The sequence below is a fragment of the Anas acuta genome, chromosome 6, assembly GCF_963932015.1.
Source record: "Anas acuta chromosome 6, bAnaAcu1.1, whole genome shotgun sequence".
NCBI lineage: Eukaryota > Metazoa > Chordata > Aves > Anseriformes > Anatidae > Anas > Anas acuta.
The window spans coordinates 10,438,710-10,458,126 of NC_088984.1; the positions used below are offsets into that span (position 1 = coordinate 10,438,710).

The 19,417-nt window shown below is 40.9% G+C and overlaps 1 protein-coding gene across 2 annotated transcripts in view; it reads right to left on the bottom strand.

The window, feature by feature from the left end:
- Positions 1–19,417, bottom strand: part of TMEM163 (transmembrane protein 163) — a 101,118-nt gene that overhangs the window by 8,078 nt on the left and 73,623 nt on the right. For both annotated transcript variants that reach the window (XM_068687377.1, XM_068687376.1), the window contains 2 exons: positions 16,279–16,375; positions 1,890–2,001 (listed from right to left, as the gene is read on the bottom strand). In XM_068687377.1, coding sequence (XP_068543478.1) covers positions 1,890–2,001; positions 16,279–16,375 — 209 coding nt within the window. The remainder of the gene's footprint in view (positions 1–1,889; positions 2,002–16,278; positions 16,376–19,417) is intronic.

A 19,417-nucleotide genomic window follows, 5' to 3' on the forward strand; every position in this document is an offset into this window, starting at 1 on the left:
AAGTCCTACGAGGAGCGGCTGAAGGAGCTGGGCTTGTTCAGCCTAGAGAAGAGGAGGCTCAGGGGTGACCTTATTGCTCTGTATAAGTACATTAAAGGAGGCTGTAGCGAGGTGGGGGTTGGCCTGTTCTCCCATGTGTCTGGTGACAGGACGAGGGGGAATGGGCTAAAGTTACGCCAGGGGAGTTTTAGGTTAGATGTTAGGAAGAGCTTCTTTACTGAAAGGGTTGTGAGGCATTGGAACGGGCTGCCCAGGGAGGTGGTGGAGTCACCATCCCTGGAAGTCTTTAAAAGACGTTTAGATGTAGAGCTTAGGGATATGGTTTAGTGGGGACTGTTAGTTTTAGGTCAGAGGTTGGACTCGATGATCTTGAGGTCTCTTCCAACCTAGAAAATTCTGTGATTCTGTATGAAGTTCAACAAGGCCAAGTGCCGGGTCCTGCACCTGGGGCGCAATAACCCCAAGCAGAACTACAGGCTGGGAGAGGAATGGTTGGAGAGCTGCCAGGCAGAGAAGGACCTGGGAGTGATGGTGGACAGTCGGCTGAATATGAGCCAGCAGTGTGCTCTGGTGGCCAAGAAGGCCAACGGCATCCTGGCTTGTATCAGAAACACTGTGACCAGCAGGGCTAGGGAGGTGATCGTCCCCCTGTACTCGGCTCTGGTGAGGCCGCACCTCGAGTACTGTGTTCAGTTTTGGGCCCCTCGCTACAAGAAGGACATCGAGGTGCTTGAGCGGGTCCAAAGAAGGGCGACGAAGCTGGTGAGGGGCCTGGAGAGCAAGTCCTATGAGGAGCGGCTGAAGGAGCTGGGCTTGTTCAGCCTAGAGAAGAGGAGGCTCAGGGGTGACCTTATTGCTCTGTATAAGTACATTAAAGGAGGCTGTAGCGAGGTGGGGGTTGGCCTGTTCTCCCATGTGCCTGGTGACAGGACGAGGGGGAATGGGCTAAAGTTACGCCAGGGGAGTTTTAGGTTAGATGTTAGGAAGAATTTCTTTACTGAAAGGGTTGTGAGGCATTGGAACGGGCTGCCCAGGGAGGTGGTGGAGTCACCATCCCTGGAAGTCTTCAAAAGACGTTTAGATGTAGAGCTTAGGGATATGGTTTAGTGGGGACTGTTAGTGTTAGGTCAGAGGTTGGACTCGATGATCTTGAGGTCTCTTCCAACCTAGAAAATTCTGTGATTCTGTGATTCTGTGAATAGGCTCACTGAACAACGTGGTCTGCTGGGAGAGAATTACACCTGCAGGGAAGCAGTAACTTACTCCTACCTCCCTGCACTGCTGTTTTGATTATTTTTTTTGCTTCTTTTGTATTTATAATATAGATACTCACAAAGCATTTATATAAGCGGGACAACATAAAATATAAATACTCGTGTTATCACACATCACAAAAAGAAAAATGAAGTAGATTTAAATTACTCATACTAAAGCAATTATATGCATGAAGGCTGATTGCTGCTGAAGGCAGGGAGGCATTTTCTGCAACAGACTTGCTACACATGCACTGTAGGCATGAGTTTATTCACCAGGTGTAGGCAGCAAAGATGGATGTGACTTTGCCAAAGCTATAGAAATTGGTGTCATAGCCCCACGCTGCAGTCTAACCTCTGACACACACCTCATTGATTATATGCTCTCTCTATACGTGTATTATTGCTTACTATCTAGCCATTAACTGCTTGACATCCATCAGACAAACCCATTTCAGTATCTACGTAAGATTCCAGTGGTACCATGGATTGTTCTGTTTTTTGTTTGTTTGTTTGTTTGTTTTCCAGTGGCTTTCTCATTTTGTTTCCCTTGGGCAAGGGGTCACTAGCACCCTATGTGTCTGCAGAATTCCCTTGGGGAGTCTGTAAGTGCAGCAGGATCATCTCCACACTCACCGTCAGTTATCAGCGCTCTGCTTGTAAGGACCTTTCCCAGCATAAATTTGATTACTGCCAAAACAGTGCAAAGGATGCCACTTAAAACGGAGACGCTATACAGGAAATCATCCTGAAAGAAAAGACATTAGACATTAGTATATCTTATGGTCCTGTCCTACATATTAAATGACAAATAGTACTCGTTAATATGCAATTACTTGTGCCACTGAATTATACAACCTGAGAAAAAGATTTCCTGAGTTATGACTTTCATGACAGCCGGTGCTTATTTTGTTTATACTACTGTCAGTAATTGCTCTTCCAAACATAATTAATGATGGTTCCAAGCAACACAATTTGAACAGACCCAAACTCCTCAGATTCAGCTTATGTACCTGCTGGGCTGACTGCAGACTGCCTAGTTATCTGATGTCTAATGCAATCAAACACAAAGGCTCTGCATGCAGGATAAAAGACTGAGAGCAAAATCCCACTTACCAGATCTTTGTTGATTTTTTTTTTTTAACATGAGAAATAATAATTTAATTAATTTCTGAGTCAACAATTGCTTTGGTTGTGTTTGGTTTCCTTCTTTCCTAAGGTAAAGTCTGGTCTAAGCTATAGCCATATGAGTTTTGCTACTGATGTGCAAAATTGGGTTTAGCTCTTAGAAAACAAATTTTCACCAGGCTTTCATTTCAAAGCTACAGAAATATCCACATTGCTTAATTTGAATACATAACATGAGCTCCCTAGGCTCCCCTGACGGAAAGCTGAATGTCTATGTAGGGCAAATTTAATTATTGTTTAACATACGTTCTCTAAGAGGTCGTCTGCAGGCACCTACCTCTTTCCCCTGACTATTTAGTGTTCAGCTGGGGTGAGCAGAGCCACTTTTGGGTGCTGAAACACCGGCACCGCAGCCAGGTGCCCAAAAGGGGTCCCTGTGCTTCCTCCCCAGTGAGGTCCATCAGCCCACGGGCAATGCAGAAGCACTACCATGCCTGCCTGCCACCTAACCACAGAGATTTGGAATAGATTAATTTATTACTCTTCATAGAAGCTTTAATTTAAGCTGTTGCAACATCAGTAGAAATAAAGGAAATAACAAGAATACTTTTTTTTTATCTGCAGGTCTAAGTGGGCCAGTGCCACTGGGACCCTGTTACCGATTAAAATACCCTGGCAAAAATCCCTGTTGATAGTAAACACTGTCATCATGATTCATCATCACCTCCATCCATTTTTGTTATTTCAGCAGCAATTCAACACCTAAAGAAATCAAAAAAGGGTTTTGAAGGCTGCATAGGAAGATACACTGGGAACTGGATTACTAATGCAGTGTGCTCACACCCCCAAACTAATTCATTCCGTATGTTTTCCAACAATTTTTTTAAGTTGTATTTTCCAAGTCTACTTCATTCTCTGTCAGCCATGAGCTCATTCTCTAGTGCTGGCACAGTATTGAACAGCAAGACGAAACGCACTGAGGGAAGGAGCACAAAACAGAAGAGGTTAGAACAAAGAACTAGAGCAACCGGGTAATGGTAGGAAAAAAAAAAGGCATTTGTGAAATTATTTTACCAAAATAACTGAAAGATACCCAGTCAGTTTTGGAGTAGGGAAAGACTGGGAATGTTTGCTTGGTGACAGCCCAGCGGGTAAGGCTGGAAGCTTCCAGAAGATCTGAAACAACAACAAAGCTTCCATAGGCTGGATAAACTTTGCAAGAAGCTCCTGCCAAATTCATTCTTCTATATGTTGTGCTTCTTCCTCAAAAATGTATATTTACCACGCCCAATGATTTAATTTTGACAGTTTGACAAATTCTGGTTGGTTTGGGGATTTTGATCTCATCTAACATTTTATTAAATAGTTCATCTGATGTTTAATGTACAGCATAGGTGTAAGAGGTCAGAATAACCTGAAGAAGAATGACACGCTCCTTCAACCTAATGACCACAGAGTCTCTACCCTGAGCTAGCAGTCACAGTACTTCTCTCATGCCATCAGGCAGAATACAACTCTTCTACAGATGAGCAAGTTTGTTTTTGCTTTCCTTGCAATAGTAAGCATGGCAAGCAAACCTGCTCGTGATCCCCTCGAGTCTGAAGGACCTGAACTTTCTTTTTTCCCTACAGAATCTCGACCCAGCTGGTCACCAACTGATAGGAACTGCCTCTCATCAGTTATTGACCCTGAAAAATAATAGCATATATACTGTGATCAAAATCAGTCTAACAGCTTTAGTGACAGCCAAGGCAACTTATATGTGATACAGGTTTCTGAATAAACTCATTGAGTGAATTTATGAATAAGATTTTTATCAAGGTTTCAGGAACTAAAAAGTTTTCCTAAGCTCTTTTTGTTTAATAATAAAACACAGACTCATTTTATTGCTAATACCAAAGCGACCAGATCAACCATCGCTCCTTTGCAATCACAGTGGACATAGAAAGAGAAGAAGGCAAAAAACGCTGCTCTTAATGTGAACACCTCAGTAATTTCTTGCTTTAGACTGTGCAGAATAGACTTTCAGAAGATTTTATCTCTTTTTGTCTCTCTAAGCAGTATTTAAAGAATGATCTCCGGTTCGTCGCAGTTTTACACAACAGCCACAAGGAGGCGGCCGATACTTCAGTACAAGGCGAGGAGACAAAACTGAAGGGAAAAAAAAATCACCTAAATTCACTTTCCTCAGTCCTTTTCCTCGCTTGCTGGATCTCCAGGCACCCAGCTGGAAGAAGCAGCGTGAGGCTACATGCTGCTAGCAAGAAGGTTTTGTAGATGTAAGAGATCAGCTCAAAATCTGCGGTGAAGCACAGCAGCTTGGCTGGCACCTACGGCACACAGGCCGAGCAGGTGAGGCAGCAAAAGGGCAGAAATGGGCTCAAAATGCTCCTTGGAGGCTACATACAGGACCAGAAGCTGTAAGTAGTTTAGGAGAGCATCTGTCTGTGCTGGTACACCACCAGCCTGCAGGATGTGACCACTAAAAGGGGCTCAACATATTACCTGATCCCTCAGGGCCGCTGCGTGACAGGACTTGGGGCTGGCACACCCCCCCCTTGCTGCAGCGCCGTGGGGCCTGAAGAGTTAAGCACGTCATACTGGGGCTGTGAAATGCTGCCCATTAAACTAACCATCATTTGGAGAAACGAAGACGAGAGAAGCCATAACGGAGAGCCAAATTAATAAAATAAGCCTGGCCATCTGGCACCGTCTCCCTCAGGATCTTCCCTCAGTCGTGCCCTCTCTGTAGCCCTTGCCTTAGCATCTGACGGTCATCAAGAGCACGCAGCAGATCTAGCCAGACTCACTGCACACATTCCTGGTGTTATTTTAATTAAAGCAGCAGCAGCAAATTGGGACAGATGATAAAAATTTAAATTCTGATCATTTCCATATGATAAAGGCTTCTCAGCCTTGTAAATAAAGCTCTTTCCTTTTCCATTTCTTTTCATCATATTCCCTCATTACTATTACACCGTACATGAGACCTCAATTAATAGGCACACGTTATCTGGCGAGATGGCTTCATGTATAAAACAGCAGTGTACATAAAGCTAGGTGCTCATCCTGGGCCGCCATCTCATTACACAGCACTCTAACAGCTGCAATCTCCCAATTTAAGATTTTTTTTTTTATGCAAGATTTTACACCATGGTAGTTTCCCCGAAAAAAAAGAGAGCTTTCCTACGATGCTTTCTTTGCTCCTAAAAAAGGAATAATAGCAGTCCGCAGGCAGCTTTCCTGCACTTTATCCAAATGCATTGTCCCCACCAGTGCAGATGAGAACAGAGGTCTTCAAAAACGTGACAACATTTCCATCCCTGCTTTCAAGGATCTCACCAAAAGCAGGAGTCTTCTTATGGCTTAAGGAAAATTTGTTGATGATGATGTTGTGACTTTGATCTCTTTCTGAATCTACTGTAAAAACTACAAAAAAAGCTGCAGGGGATGCTTCAGTGCTTAGCTTAGTAGGTAGAGATATTTTAACACAATTCCCAGCATAGTAACTGAATTTTAGCTGATCTGTGCTCCTAGCCTTTTCCTAGAACGTCTTACTCGTTCTGACCCTAATAATTTGCCCAGATTTCATACCATATTACCACATTATTTCTACCAATTATTTTTTTTTCTCTTCTGTCCTTCATTTACAAACCTTTCATTTCTTCTTTTGGGATGTAGAAATGTTCTTATTTCACCCTAAGTTTACAGCATTGAGTTAAAAGGTATTTATTGGCATGGGAAGAAGAAGGCCTCTCCAGTGTTCCTCATCAGTGGTGAGCCTCCTTCCTCCGTCAGCCGCCACCAGCAGCCCCCCAGCATCACAGCCAGGAGCTGCTGGTACCATTTCTTCATCTCACTCTGCCCTTCCCACAGAAGGCAGCCTCTCAGCGTGTCCCACCTCTTCTCTGCTGAGTCTTGCCCAGGAAAGAAGGGTTTGAAATGAAATGAGGCATCTTGGCTGAGGAGGTAGGGACGTATTTCTGGAACGCTACAGCTGCTATTGGCACAAGTGATGTTGTGACTAGCCCAAACCACGCCGGGTTGTGCTGCTAAATACTGGTTTTCCCCATCCCTGCTGTCTCACACATCTCCACAATGACCCTTTTTCAGTCCAGGATGGGTCACTATCCTCTCCAGCACCCACCAGGGCCTGCTGCCACCCTGTTCCCCGTCCCCACCTCCACGTACCCTTGGCTGCCGCCTGCCCTCACCTCACCTGGGCATGCCGGCTGGCAGGGAGCACCTCACTTAAATAGATTTTGGTCTCCTGCCCTTAGAGATGTTCCTAACACAAATACTTTTTTAAAAAAGTCAAAATCTCTACCACACTTTCTCAGAAGTAATAAATAGTTTATGTAATCAGTCTACAGGGAGCTTCTGGGAAGCCAGAGGGCCTACCTCACCAGCTAGCTTCAAAAGGGACAAGAGTTTTAATTGCTTTTCACTGTCAGAAAACAAACCGACAGCCCAGCCTCTGACTCAAGTAGCAGACTCTTCACATGGAGACACAAAGATCTATTATTAGCTCCAAAACAAAATCCTTATGAATGTTTAAACTTGTATCCTTAGTGCCAAGGCACTGTGACGAAGCAATTCCACACTCACTTTGTATCACCGCACCAAGACCTGAAAACGACTTCATCAATCACTTCAATTAGCTAGTAACCCACAATTTAGGATAAAAGCTATCAACTACATATTTTTTTCATGTATCTGCAACATTCTCACCAACCTGTAACAGCATATGTGTTTTAGGGTTAAATTCATTGTTTAAGGCCAAACAATGAACCATCACACCAAACTTATTGTAACAATAACAAAACAGGATTCTGATGTATAATTAATATATACAGCACTTTGATTTGAAATTATGTGCAATAAATTATATATATATATATGTGAGAGACTAGAAGTGTATAGAGAAGTACGTATAGGGACACATGTACATATAAACACAAGCATTGCTTTATTGCTATTGACCTATAATTCAGCTGTTGATGTTGTTAAATATATTATGTATTTATTATAAATGATTGAATTTGCAAATAAACTAGAACTCAAAACGCTACACTGTGCCACTCCAAGCTCCCTCTTCAACTTTAATCAATAATATATGATAGAATTACACGCGGCCTAATCTTACAAGGGATTTCTTTTATAAAAGCATTGGAGGCACCACATCAGATGTGCATCACGTCTTTTGTATACAAACTGATTACATTTTCCTTCTTTGTTCTGCAGGAAATGTCAGAAATATGGCATGATGCTTGCTTACTCTTGCAAAAAAGTGTCCTTTGCCATACTAATGAGGACAAATGCCAAACTGCATTGACATTACATGTGTTATACTATTATCTAGGGAAACGCAAGCAGTAACTGAATAGTAAATGGATATTGATTTACAACCCCAGGTGAAATTAAAAGAGTCACTCTCAGTGTTGCTGGGTTGGGCTTTTTTAGCCTTCTTAATAAACAAGAAATTGTCTGCAAATTCTTTGTGGCAACAGTCAAGCTAAATCTCACCATTTTACACAAATTATATTTATTTCATTCAAGAATATATAGTGATTGACATGAGGAAGGTAAAGAGGCAAATGAAAAAAGGTTTCTGTCAGAGAGATGTCAAGAGTTAACACTAGTAAATCCAAACACAAAACAATGCTTGAAAACTATGCTTAATTTGAGTTTTAAACCCATTTCCTAAAATACTAAGAAAACATCAAGAAATTACTAAAATTTACCCAGAAATCTAATCACAATGTCATCAATGTCATGGAAAATGACAGAACTCCTCCTTATTTGTAATGAAACGTGTGCACCAAATCCTCAGGGTCGGTACTGGGTATGGATATAGCTCTGAAACATCAATAAAGGAATGGCAATTCCTTTTCCTACTGGGAATTACCTTATTATGGCCAACACTGGCTGGAGAACAAATGCTGTGAGGAACAATAGGGGTAATATTCTGAATCTGATAGCTATAAAAAAAATAGTAAATCACTTCTGAGACATTAAGAAGTGATTCTATTTTAGCTTCAGTACTCAACATTGTAGGAAAAAATAAAATAAAATTATACAATCTGAGAATGATTCATTTAAAATTAAGTGGAAGGGTAAACAGAATGAAGGTTTTATATTCCAAATGCCAAATGTTGATTAACTTAATAAGTTGGATATAATGAAGAACTGCTAAAATTATCAAAAAGCTTAGTTCCAAATAAACCAGAAAGGAAGAGCAGCTGGCCTACTTCTAACAATTCCAGCATGTGTATTAGGAACAAAGAAAAAGAGAAGAAGGAAAAAAAAAGAACTGATGAGTGAAAACAAATTTCCTTATGAGTCAAGGATATGTAAGTGAAATAACAACTTAACAACTTTGGCATGTCATGCTGAAACAGACCCTACAAAAATAAAGCTTCACAGCTACGTAAGAAATAAGAAAAAAAAAAAAAAAAAAGAAAACAGAAAAAAAAAAAAAAGTGGAAGTTATAGCTGTAATGTCACATCACTCTTTGCTGTGAAAATAAAGTTTTTCAAGGATTTTGTGACCTTCCTGTATTTTTTAAAGTCTTCCAAGCGTACTTGCACATAGCTATCTCTCATGAGAACTGTATTCACAGTGTTTGGGCACTGTATAACCCCCCCTCCCCCAGGAAGTTCAAGCCAGTGTTACACATTTACGTGAGAGCTGAGGGCACTGCACAGGTTCTGTACAGCACATCTATATCCACTATTCTGTATATATATTCTCTACTCACTGTTCTGTGCACCACACCTATACCCAATATTTTTCAAGAAATCTTAACCAAATATTTAAGCATCCTAGCTATATGAAAAAAAATAGGAGAGGAACAGTATGATTTCTTTCAAAAACAACATGCTCCAAAACAAGTGTAAAATGTCATCACATCTCTAAATTCATAAAATATGAAAGCTTTAATTAAAAACATTTTCAGACAAATGAGAAAGGAGGTCACAGCTTGATAAAGAAAATGACTTGCGCATATGTGTTGCATGCACAAACTGCGTCTACATAGACACCCACACAGATTTGTCTCCAAAGGAAAATGAAGCATCTCTGCAAACTCAAGGCAAGGTTGGATGTCAGTCAGATGCTCTCTGGAAGGTACACAGAAGCTGTATGCTCATCATTTACCGCCCTGGCTAACTGGGGAGGTTCCAGTTGACCAGAGGTTAGCAAATGTGACTCCAATCTACAAGAAGGGCAGGAAGGAGGACCCAGGGATCCAGGCCTGTCCATCTGACCTCAGTACAAAGGAAGGCCATGGAGCAGATCACCTGGAACGTCATCTCATGGCACACACGGGACAATCGTGTGATTGGATGCAGTCAGCATGGCTTTATGAAACGTAGGCCCTGCCTGACTAACCCCATCTCCTGTGACAAGATGATCTGCTTACCCTTCAACAAGGCTTGGGGCCTGGTGCTGCAGTTGGGGCACACAACCCCATGCAGCCATACAAGCTCAGGGAAGAGTGGCTGGGAAGCTGCCCAGCAGAGAAGGACCTGGAGGTGCTGGTCTGCTGATGGCTGAACATGAGCCAGAGGTGTGCCAGGTGGACAAGAAGGCCAATGCCACATGGGCCTGCATCAGAAACAGCATGGCCAGCAGGACCAGGGAGGTGATTGTCCCTGCGTCCCCAGTCAGCCCTGATGAGACTGCACCTTCAATAGTGGGGCCCTCACTACAAGAATTTCTTCACAGAGAAGAAATTTCTTCAGGCATTGGAACGGGGAGGTGGTAAAGTGGCCATCCCTGGAGAGACACACGGATGTGGCACTGAGGGACATGGTTTAGTGATGGAACTTGGACGGTCAGGTTGACAATTAGACCTGATGATCTTGAAGGTCACTTTCAACCTAGATGGCTCTTTGGTTCTGTTCTCTGGTGCTCAGTAAAAGTAATTTCCACAGCTTTCAAAATGTGACTGCCCTATATAGAGAGAATTTTTAGTTTCAGAGTATTTGTCACAGTAATTGTAGAAACACAGGAGGAACTGTACATCCATCCCCTGCCAGGGCAGTACTTGCAGTTAAGTATGAAGGGAAACTCACCTGCAGGCACTTTTTGTTGTTCCTAAAATCAGGTGTGAGAGAAAAACAATCCATTATGCTTCTCAATGCATATATTCAATTTTAATGCTTTCCAGACCCTTTGGACAAACAGATGCCTTTAGCTGCAGTACTTCTCCTACATCTACACTTTTATCATCTACTCCCTAATTCATTGATTAATTAATTTAAAAACACAGTAAACAATATAATTCTATGGACCAGTTGTTAGAAAACACTGCTCTATGTCACAAATGTTGAAAACACTAGCAGAAGGGATTTTATTTCAGACCTTGAGGATTAATATATATCTCATTTACTTCAAAAGAAACTTTTTCCCATGATATTAAAAAGTATATAATTAATACAAGTACAGAATTACAGAGTACGTGGAAAAATTAATTCACTGGCCAACTCTCCTGACACAGGATGTCATTTTTCAGGGCAGGCTTCTTTTTAATTATTATATAAAGTAATATGCATAGGGAAAATCCTAAGTTTATCTAACAGCGACAATTTCTGAACTTGCCATTAACCGCAGGAGTTGGAATCTACATTTGTGAAAGTTCTGCAAAAATATCAGTTCAGTGCTCAGTAGTAATTTGGTAAAATGAACATAAGAAATTCATAAGTCATAATTTCTTCATAAGTCATGAAGAAAGTCAGTGATGACCAAAGATAATGAATGCCTCCCACATGAGGAAGGATTAAACAGAAAAGGATTCTACTGCTGTCAGAAGAGACTGGTGGAGCATACAATGGAGAAGACTTAAGACTGGGATGGAGATGATTAACAGGAAAATGCTGTAGCCATCATTTACCTCTTCCAGTACAGGAATTATGGAGGCAACAAATGAAGTCAAAATGTAGTAAATTCAAAAAAGCACAATGGGAATATTTCTTCCTACAGTACCTAATTACAACATCATATGATGTTGACAATACTAAAAACCTAAAAAGTGCTTTAAAAAGTATTAATAGAAATTCCTAGAAGAACAAGGGTATCAGTAGCTAGCATCCCCACGACCATGGGGCTTGCTGAGATGCAGATGGGCAGAACCAGGACCACCAGGCACCTGCTGCTGTCAGGAACAGGAACAGGAGCCAGGGCCTTCAGCCCAACTCAGCACAGCCACTGTAGTGGTTGCATATAGAAAACACATGCATTACCAGCAGCCAAAATTCCAGACAAGCAAGTATTATTAAAATGGACCAGATTTTAAACCAATTAATCTATCTAGTCATTTATATTCTACCTTGCAAGCTATTTCGAAGGCAAATAGTGTCCTTGGTATATCGAGCAAAGGAACTATAAATAGAAATAGAGCATTTCTGTGTTTTCCAGGATTTTGAAGTATTTGAAAAACTGCAAAAAAACATTGTCTGTGCTGACAGCATATACACTACATATTATTTGTAATTACTTAACACAGAGGAAAAGGTAAAATAAATAAAAGCAGAAAAGAAAGGGAGAACCAGTATTAAAAAATACAGAAAGTAATTGGCCTCTCTTCTAGGCCAATGTACATTGGGAGTGTTGTAATTCAGTGTGTTTGAATGAAATTACATTCAGGAAGGAATAAAAGAGAACTCAGCTAGGTGAGTGAAAAATGCCTGCCAGAGCTAAACTTGAGCGCCAGTGCTGCAAACTGAGCTGGAAATGCCATGAATATGTAAGCCTGTCATTCTCCTTTTGTTTGTCTGAATCCTGGTGAGGACTGGCAGACCTGCAACTGAAATCATCATATGAAATGACAAAAATATCACAGACTCCTGCTTCCAAATGTCCACATAAATAAAATAAAAGCTGTGTTCCAAACACTCGAAAAAGCATTCAATTGATTTCTCAGTCATGTGAAGTTTGCATCGTTTCTAGCTAGCAGTATTGCCATGAAAGCCACTTGTCTGAGATCCATCCACTTCAAGGACAACAGAATCTCTATACTTAAGAGCTCATAAATTCTTTTTTAAGGAAGTATCTTTCTCTCTGCATGCATATTAAGAACCAACAGAGAAGTAACCAATGTATCTTATATCAAACAAGAAATACAATTAACTTTGTATAAGTGATCCAGAATGATTCAGAAGTGAGTAACTGCACTTTTAGGTCTTTAACCATAGCATGTTACAGTTCACTAAAGGTTACTTGATTGCTTGATCTGTTTCATTTGTTAAATTAAATTTGTCCACATCATACACTATTTTCTCCAAAACCTGCACAAATTAAGATGAACTCAGAAGTTATAACTGCTTGGAAATTGTAACTTTGACAAAGTCACTGAAGTTTCCCAAAAATTAAGATGTAAAAAAGACTTTATAGTTCTGGCTGTGATGCAGTCAGTCATGGTGCTCTGCATTAACATTTTTGTTAATCTGGAATCCCACACAAATGGTAGAGCAATGCATTCAAAAACATTTCTGTCTTCAAGACTGATTTCATTAGTTTTGTGTTCACCATCTGAACACCAACTCATCTTCCATCTGAGTTTAACCACATTATCCCCTCAGACTGAAGTCACACATCTAAAATTTCACACGATGCTCTGAGAAGTACCCACACCTTCCATGACCTTTGCTTCAGGAAAGGCAAATTCAGACATATTGTACAAAAGCATCATGCAATTATGACTCAGATGTGAACACTTACACTGTAACCTACATCTTCTTAACCTGGTAAGGAGTTTTTCATGTTACTTTTATATCAGTTTGGGACACCAGTGGAGTTACACTGATCTTTTCGTCGTCTTGATGTTCGATTCTTGCTCATGCCACTAGGATAACATCCCTGGCATCAGAGTAGCATGCTAATATGAAATCCCAATGATACAGAAATCACCACCATATAGTTCATGTCACTATTTGATGCAGAATGGGTTAGTTCATTACTAAACAAAATGCCATAGCAGAAAATGTTCTTTTTCCATATGTGTCTAGGTTATATGATGTTACAGAGATTGGTTTTATTAGCGGTTAATTCACTGGTAGTTCAAGAAGTAGAAGATATCAGCCTAGATAAAAGTAGACTAAGAAACTTCTTCCACTACTCATTTCATTTGAGCAGATTTCTGCCCTTCTAAGAAGCTAATGATATTGCCTAGGCAGCTGTGCATGAACTGAGAACTCCCGTGATCAGCAAAGACCTAAACAACTGAAAGGAATGACTACTTCCACTGAGAGAGAGAGCACTGCATAATGCTAAGGGACAAAATCAGGATCAGATTCAGGCACAGCTGGAGCAAATGAAAAAGTTTTATTAAACAACATCCTTCTGCCCAAGTAGTTTTAATGTAGCAACACTTAAGTTTAATACCTCACTGGCCATTACTTGCAGCAGTATCTTCACTACAACACTGTTCTCTCAGTCCCCCCTTTTTTCATTGTTATTCCTAGTTTATACAGAGATCTTTCACCTGTCATGCAACCCTTACCTGCACCAGTTTCACAGTGAGATGTACTGGCAGACTTTGAAAAGAGAACCCTTGCCATGTCATTTAGGAGACACTCAACAGAAGTATCATCTTTTCTCATCCCTGGTTTTAACCTACTTTCCAGGGAGAACCGCAAGGTATGAAAATCCCTTTGTGTGTGCATGTGTGTGCCCTGCCAGACACATCTTTCAAACCACTGATATTACTGGAGCGCCTGCATGAGTGAGAGCAGTCAGTCGGATTTCACAGGAACAAACCTGTCCACTTATTCTGATACCAGGTCAAATGTAAGCAGCATCCACCCTAACTTGTGCCTACTCAACACAGTTTTTAGGCCACCAAAGTCTAAATCCAAAATAGTCTGGGACATAAGGGATCTGCACAAATTATCTCTACAGGACACTTGAAACACAGTGGGATTTGCTCTGAGATCACCTGTCTGTAGGTTTCATGTTTTATTCCTGCTGTAAATAAATTTCAAAAATTAAAAGTTAAAATGTGAGGAAGTACAACATGTCTGAAATTCATATGTAACTTTAATGGTGCAAATAAGAGACATTTCTTCCTGTGTAAGAAACAGAACCCTCACCTGCAGATGATACCTGTAATGATGGAAGAGTGAGATATGCCATACCTTTTAAACTTTTGTTCCTACTGCTGAAATTACTAGGGCACAATGAGTTAGACTGAGCCATCTAAATTAATCTGATGTATACTACCATCAGCTCACCAAATGGGTCTTTTATTTTCAATCAAGACCTCCCTTCTTATTTCTGCTTTGCACAGTCAATAGTATGTATTTATATTGAATTTTCTCACTAAATAGGAGTCAAACTGTAGCCAGATGCATTGTTTGGGCCGAGCCAAGTTAAGAGGTTGTCCATCTTCAACTGGCCTTCAATGTAGGGTTTTACCTCACCCTTACCAAGATCTCCTTCAGCCTTACTGGCACAACGGCATCCATGCTCGCTCCCTAACCCAGTTCTGTCGAAAAGCTTTGGTTGAATTGGAGAACTGACTAACAAAAGCATTTGAGCTAACCTAGATCATTTTGACAGAACCAGGCTGGGGAACTACATGTGCTGTTATGCTGGCAGAGCTGAGGAGGCAGTAAATTATGAAGAGTGGAAAAGAGAGGAAGAGAAATGCAAAGAAAACAGGAGTCACCTGTAGCCAAACAATGCACCTGGCTGCAATTCAGTAATGCATTAATTCATGGGCTTTTGCTATGCTACTCGTGGTTGCCCAAACTTCACTAAACTACTGAAAATAACTTTCTGTAGTTGCCCAGCTACTACTTAGAAGTTACCAAGGGCGTACAGTACCCTGAATTCACCTGCAGTGCTAGCAGTGGGTAACAGGTTCAAATTCCATTTTGTCTCTTTTTCCAGCTCTGCCTCCATCTCCTGGTCAAAAGCAAAGAGTTGAGGCTTCCCTCCAGCAATGTGTGAATAATGGGACTTGCTGGCGAGAAGCCGAAAGACTGTATACAGACCAAATTTAGTATCTATATAGCCCAAACTTCATGAAGGCTGAATGCAAAAGGTCCGGGTCAGGTTGCATATGCAATGCCTGAACCAAAGCCTAATTTTGTTTGGGCATATTAGAGAGAGTCTTCTGGGAGTGGAATTGTTGCCAAATGGCTCTTCCAGTGATTTGGATGAGTAGAGCTCAGGAAAGTTAATAACCACTACTGGAAGGAAGCAAGCAGGACAGGACAGAGCAGAACTGAGGGAAAGGCTGCTGCAGAGAGCTGCTCTATCGGCCAGGTACAGGCTGGCTTTCATAACCAAAAGAAAGCAGAGAGCAGGAGAAAAGCCCTTTGTGATGCTCCATGGTGAACCAGTTGAAAAGCCAGCTCTTTCACTCAGCATGCTCCCCTCACCTGTTTCATTCTTGCTACTTGTACATGGCTCTGGAATTGGAGGCAAGAGCTGGAAAACAAAAAAATAGAATCCCAAAATACATTTTTCCACATTAAAAATAAAATACTGAAGCTATTGGAGTACTAAACTGTGGAAAGATTCTCCTCTTAAAATTCTACCACTTTCTTTAAGCCCCGAGAGACTGCCTCACTTTAAGTGAACTTCTATTCCTGTATGAAAACCTGTATAAAAGTTTTAAGTGATTATGCTGCAAAAGATTTGGCCTGTAAAGGTAAATATGAAGGAGAGAAGATGGAGTCAAGCCTGTAAAAACCTATAAAGTCCAGACTCCATCACATAAGAAAAAAATACTGCTTGAAGACCAGGACCTGTACGTGCAGCCAGGCAGGATCTGCACCTGCTACAGCTTCACCAAGTTCAACAAGGCTTGATAAAAGGAGACATTGGCCTTTCTCAGTTTCACTGACAGTGTAAAGAGAACATTTTAAAGAACATGAATCACCTTACCACTTCTGGAAGCACCTTCTTCGCTAGATCGTGGATGGCTTTGATCACAATACATATAGATGATAGGAGGAATATGACACCCAAGATAACACAAGCTCTGTGGAGAAAAAAAAATGGTTAAAAATTTGCTAAGAATATATTTGGAGTTTTCAACTCTCCTTCTGCTGATGGGTAACACACAACTAAATTTTAATGATAAAAAATCTTATGTAGTTAAAGATAGAGATTTGGATCAAAGAAGAGGAAAAAAAAAAAAAGCATTTCTCAAAAAAAGAGGCATCTGGATCCTTCCCAGTTCTTCAAACTTGGATTGTATGTGAGAAGACAGGGTAGACCAGATGATGTTTCAGAGTATGAGTGAGGCAGAAAAACATGCCTCTTCTGATCCTGATGACTTACCACGCAGTCCTCTAGAGGTCTGTTAGGTCTGCTTCTCCATTCGTTTTTTTTTTCGTTGTTTTGTATGACATTAGAAATAAGCAAGGAAACTTCATCCTCTTTACCAATCTAGGGAAGATGATTGGTAAAAGTAGTGCAACAGAATGCGAAACCTCTGTTTCCTCCCCAAATCTCCATAAATAAATTATTTAATTAAACACGAGTATTAAAAAAATCCAGCAGGTTACGTCACTGGGATTGCTTCACAGGCTGTCCAGGGGTCTCTCAGTACTAAATGTCAGAAGAAAGGAACAGAGCCTCACCAAATTAGGTGCTGTGTGGAATTAGACTTTTTGATCCTGCCCCACAATCTGGTTTTAGAAAAATCAAACAAACAGGCCATCGAAGAGACAACAAAGTAACAGAATAATTGTTTTGGATGGGACACAGGCACAATAAAGGGCTTATAAAGCAGGTAATGCAGACCCAGAAGTTCCCAGTCAAAAAGAAAATTCTTTGTTTTGTTCAAACATGGACTAATACCACTTTGAGATGGAGTTCCTCTTGCTTAGAAATACTACAGGATTTAAGGCTTTGATTTTCTCTACACAAACAATAACAGCCAGTCTACTACAGTATTGATATATCCATAACTCCACAAGTAGCTCTTCATATACAATTCTATTAGAAAATAGCAAAATACCATAAACAGATACACAGCAAGAGCAATTTTACTGTTTGAAGCATTAAATATTTAAGAATTGATTTCTACATGTACATTTTTTCCCCCAGAAGTTCTATTTCCTTTCTGTGGTATTCATCGCTTGGTACCTATCTGTTAGCTCGGTCTACGGGTGCTATAATTATTCCAGTAGCATGCTACTATTTTTACCAATTCAGACATCAGGCCATCTGGTGGTTGGCAGCACAAGCAATGTTCACATCAAGCTCAATCTGGGGACTGCAGTTGGACTGGTACTGCTGTGCCTACGACAGAAGATGCAGCTGCAGCAGTGGCACAGGCGAGGAGCTGGAGGAGCTGGTCATTTAATTCCCTAACACAAGGAACACAGAACCACACCGTGGACAATCCATGTAATCCTGTGGGTGAGATCTTAGTAAAGAGGCTGCCCTCACACAGAGGAGCACAGATAACAGAGGCCAGCATCCTTCCCAGCTTCCCAGGGGTAGTATGCTCAACAAGGTACTGTCTCAGGGAGGCACAGCTCTGCTCCATCTATTTTAGGAGATGCTCAGCTCCTTATAGTCTTTGCAATAAACTGCAGCACAGCCCTCAGTCTTGTCCAACTTGATGTGCTGTAAAAAGCCTGAAGAAAAGTTTAGAGACAGTCCTGTTACCCCGGAGTCCTACCCCTAGATTCCAACAGGAGAACAAAAATTTGGTCCACAACCTGTGGCAGAGAAAGAAACTTGCAGAATGGATTCCCTGCAATCCTGCAATGATCATTAAATAGTCAAAAGGCTGGGAGGAAAGTTCATTTCCCAAAAAGAATGAGCAAAATAAAAAATCAGAGGGCTTTTGGTTTTCTATGGTGCATTTGCAAGCAGATCCCAGTTCTGCAGTTGGTTCCTTCAGAGATTTGCAGTTTCACCCTGTCCAAATGGATCACTGCAGACATCTGTCCAGAGCCTCTTGACCTAGTTTTGTCCAACTCAAAAATTTCCAGTACTGCCTTTTACTACTTCTGTAATATTTAGCACTGTTGTAACCTACAAAGTTTATTAATTAAATCCTTCACTTGCTGAGCCAGTGACAGGCAGAAATAAGATACATACACTTCATGCAAGAATTGCTGACATTTCATCTGAAAGCAACACGGAAAGAAAAACTTTTCTGTCATTCCCAGCAGGCTTAAACCAACACAACCACAGATTCATCAGCTGGAAAGAATGGATTAAACTTCTTTGTGCCAATATTGTTTAACGCCAAGGGAATGGGCAAGAGAAGACAGTGAAACATCATCACCTTCCCTTGGCACATCTCCTATTCCCTGTACACATCCTCTGAGGAAGACAGGCAAGCAAACAGCAGACTAGCTGGCACAAGTTTAATGTGTCCATGGAATCAGCACTTGCCCTGGCCATTGCCTGATTTGGTTCTCACTCCTGTTGGCCTGTTTGTGCTTACCCTGATCTCTGTAAACTCTCCCACCACAAGCCTAACAGCAAACATTTTGCATCTTTGCTATTGCCAGCAGACAAACCATGACTTCAGCAATCTTGAGCTGCTTATCTTATTCTCCAGATCGGTTTTACTGTGTCAAAAGAAATCCCATATACCTACTTAGCCAGAAATAGCTAAAAGAAGAATGAAAAAAGAAATACATTAATAACAGTGACATGAGTATTAATAGCAGAGAGAAATGCAGTCTGAGGCTTGAATCAGCATTCAGACATCATATTTAGCAAGCCTAGCATCTCCTTTACATTCGGGCTTTTGGAATCCACAGCCATGCAAAATTCATGAGCAATGGTATAGTACTTTAAGTGCTAAAATACATGTTTCTTGTCCTCTTGAGTGTATCAATTCATCTGCAAAACCACTAGAGCAAAACACTGCATTACTACTGAGCCTACTGAAGTAGCTTCTTTCAATCTCATTAGCCAGAAAAATAATTTCTATCTAGACTGCAAACTATGCAAAACACAAATAAAAATGCAGAATAAGAAACCTCCAAAATTAATTGGAAATTTTAACTATAGTAAATAATGAAAAACTGTAAATGATTAGTACAACCTT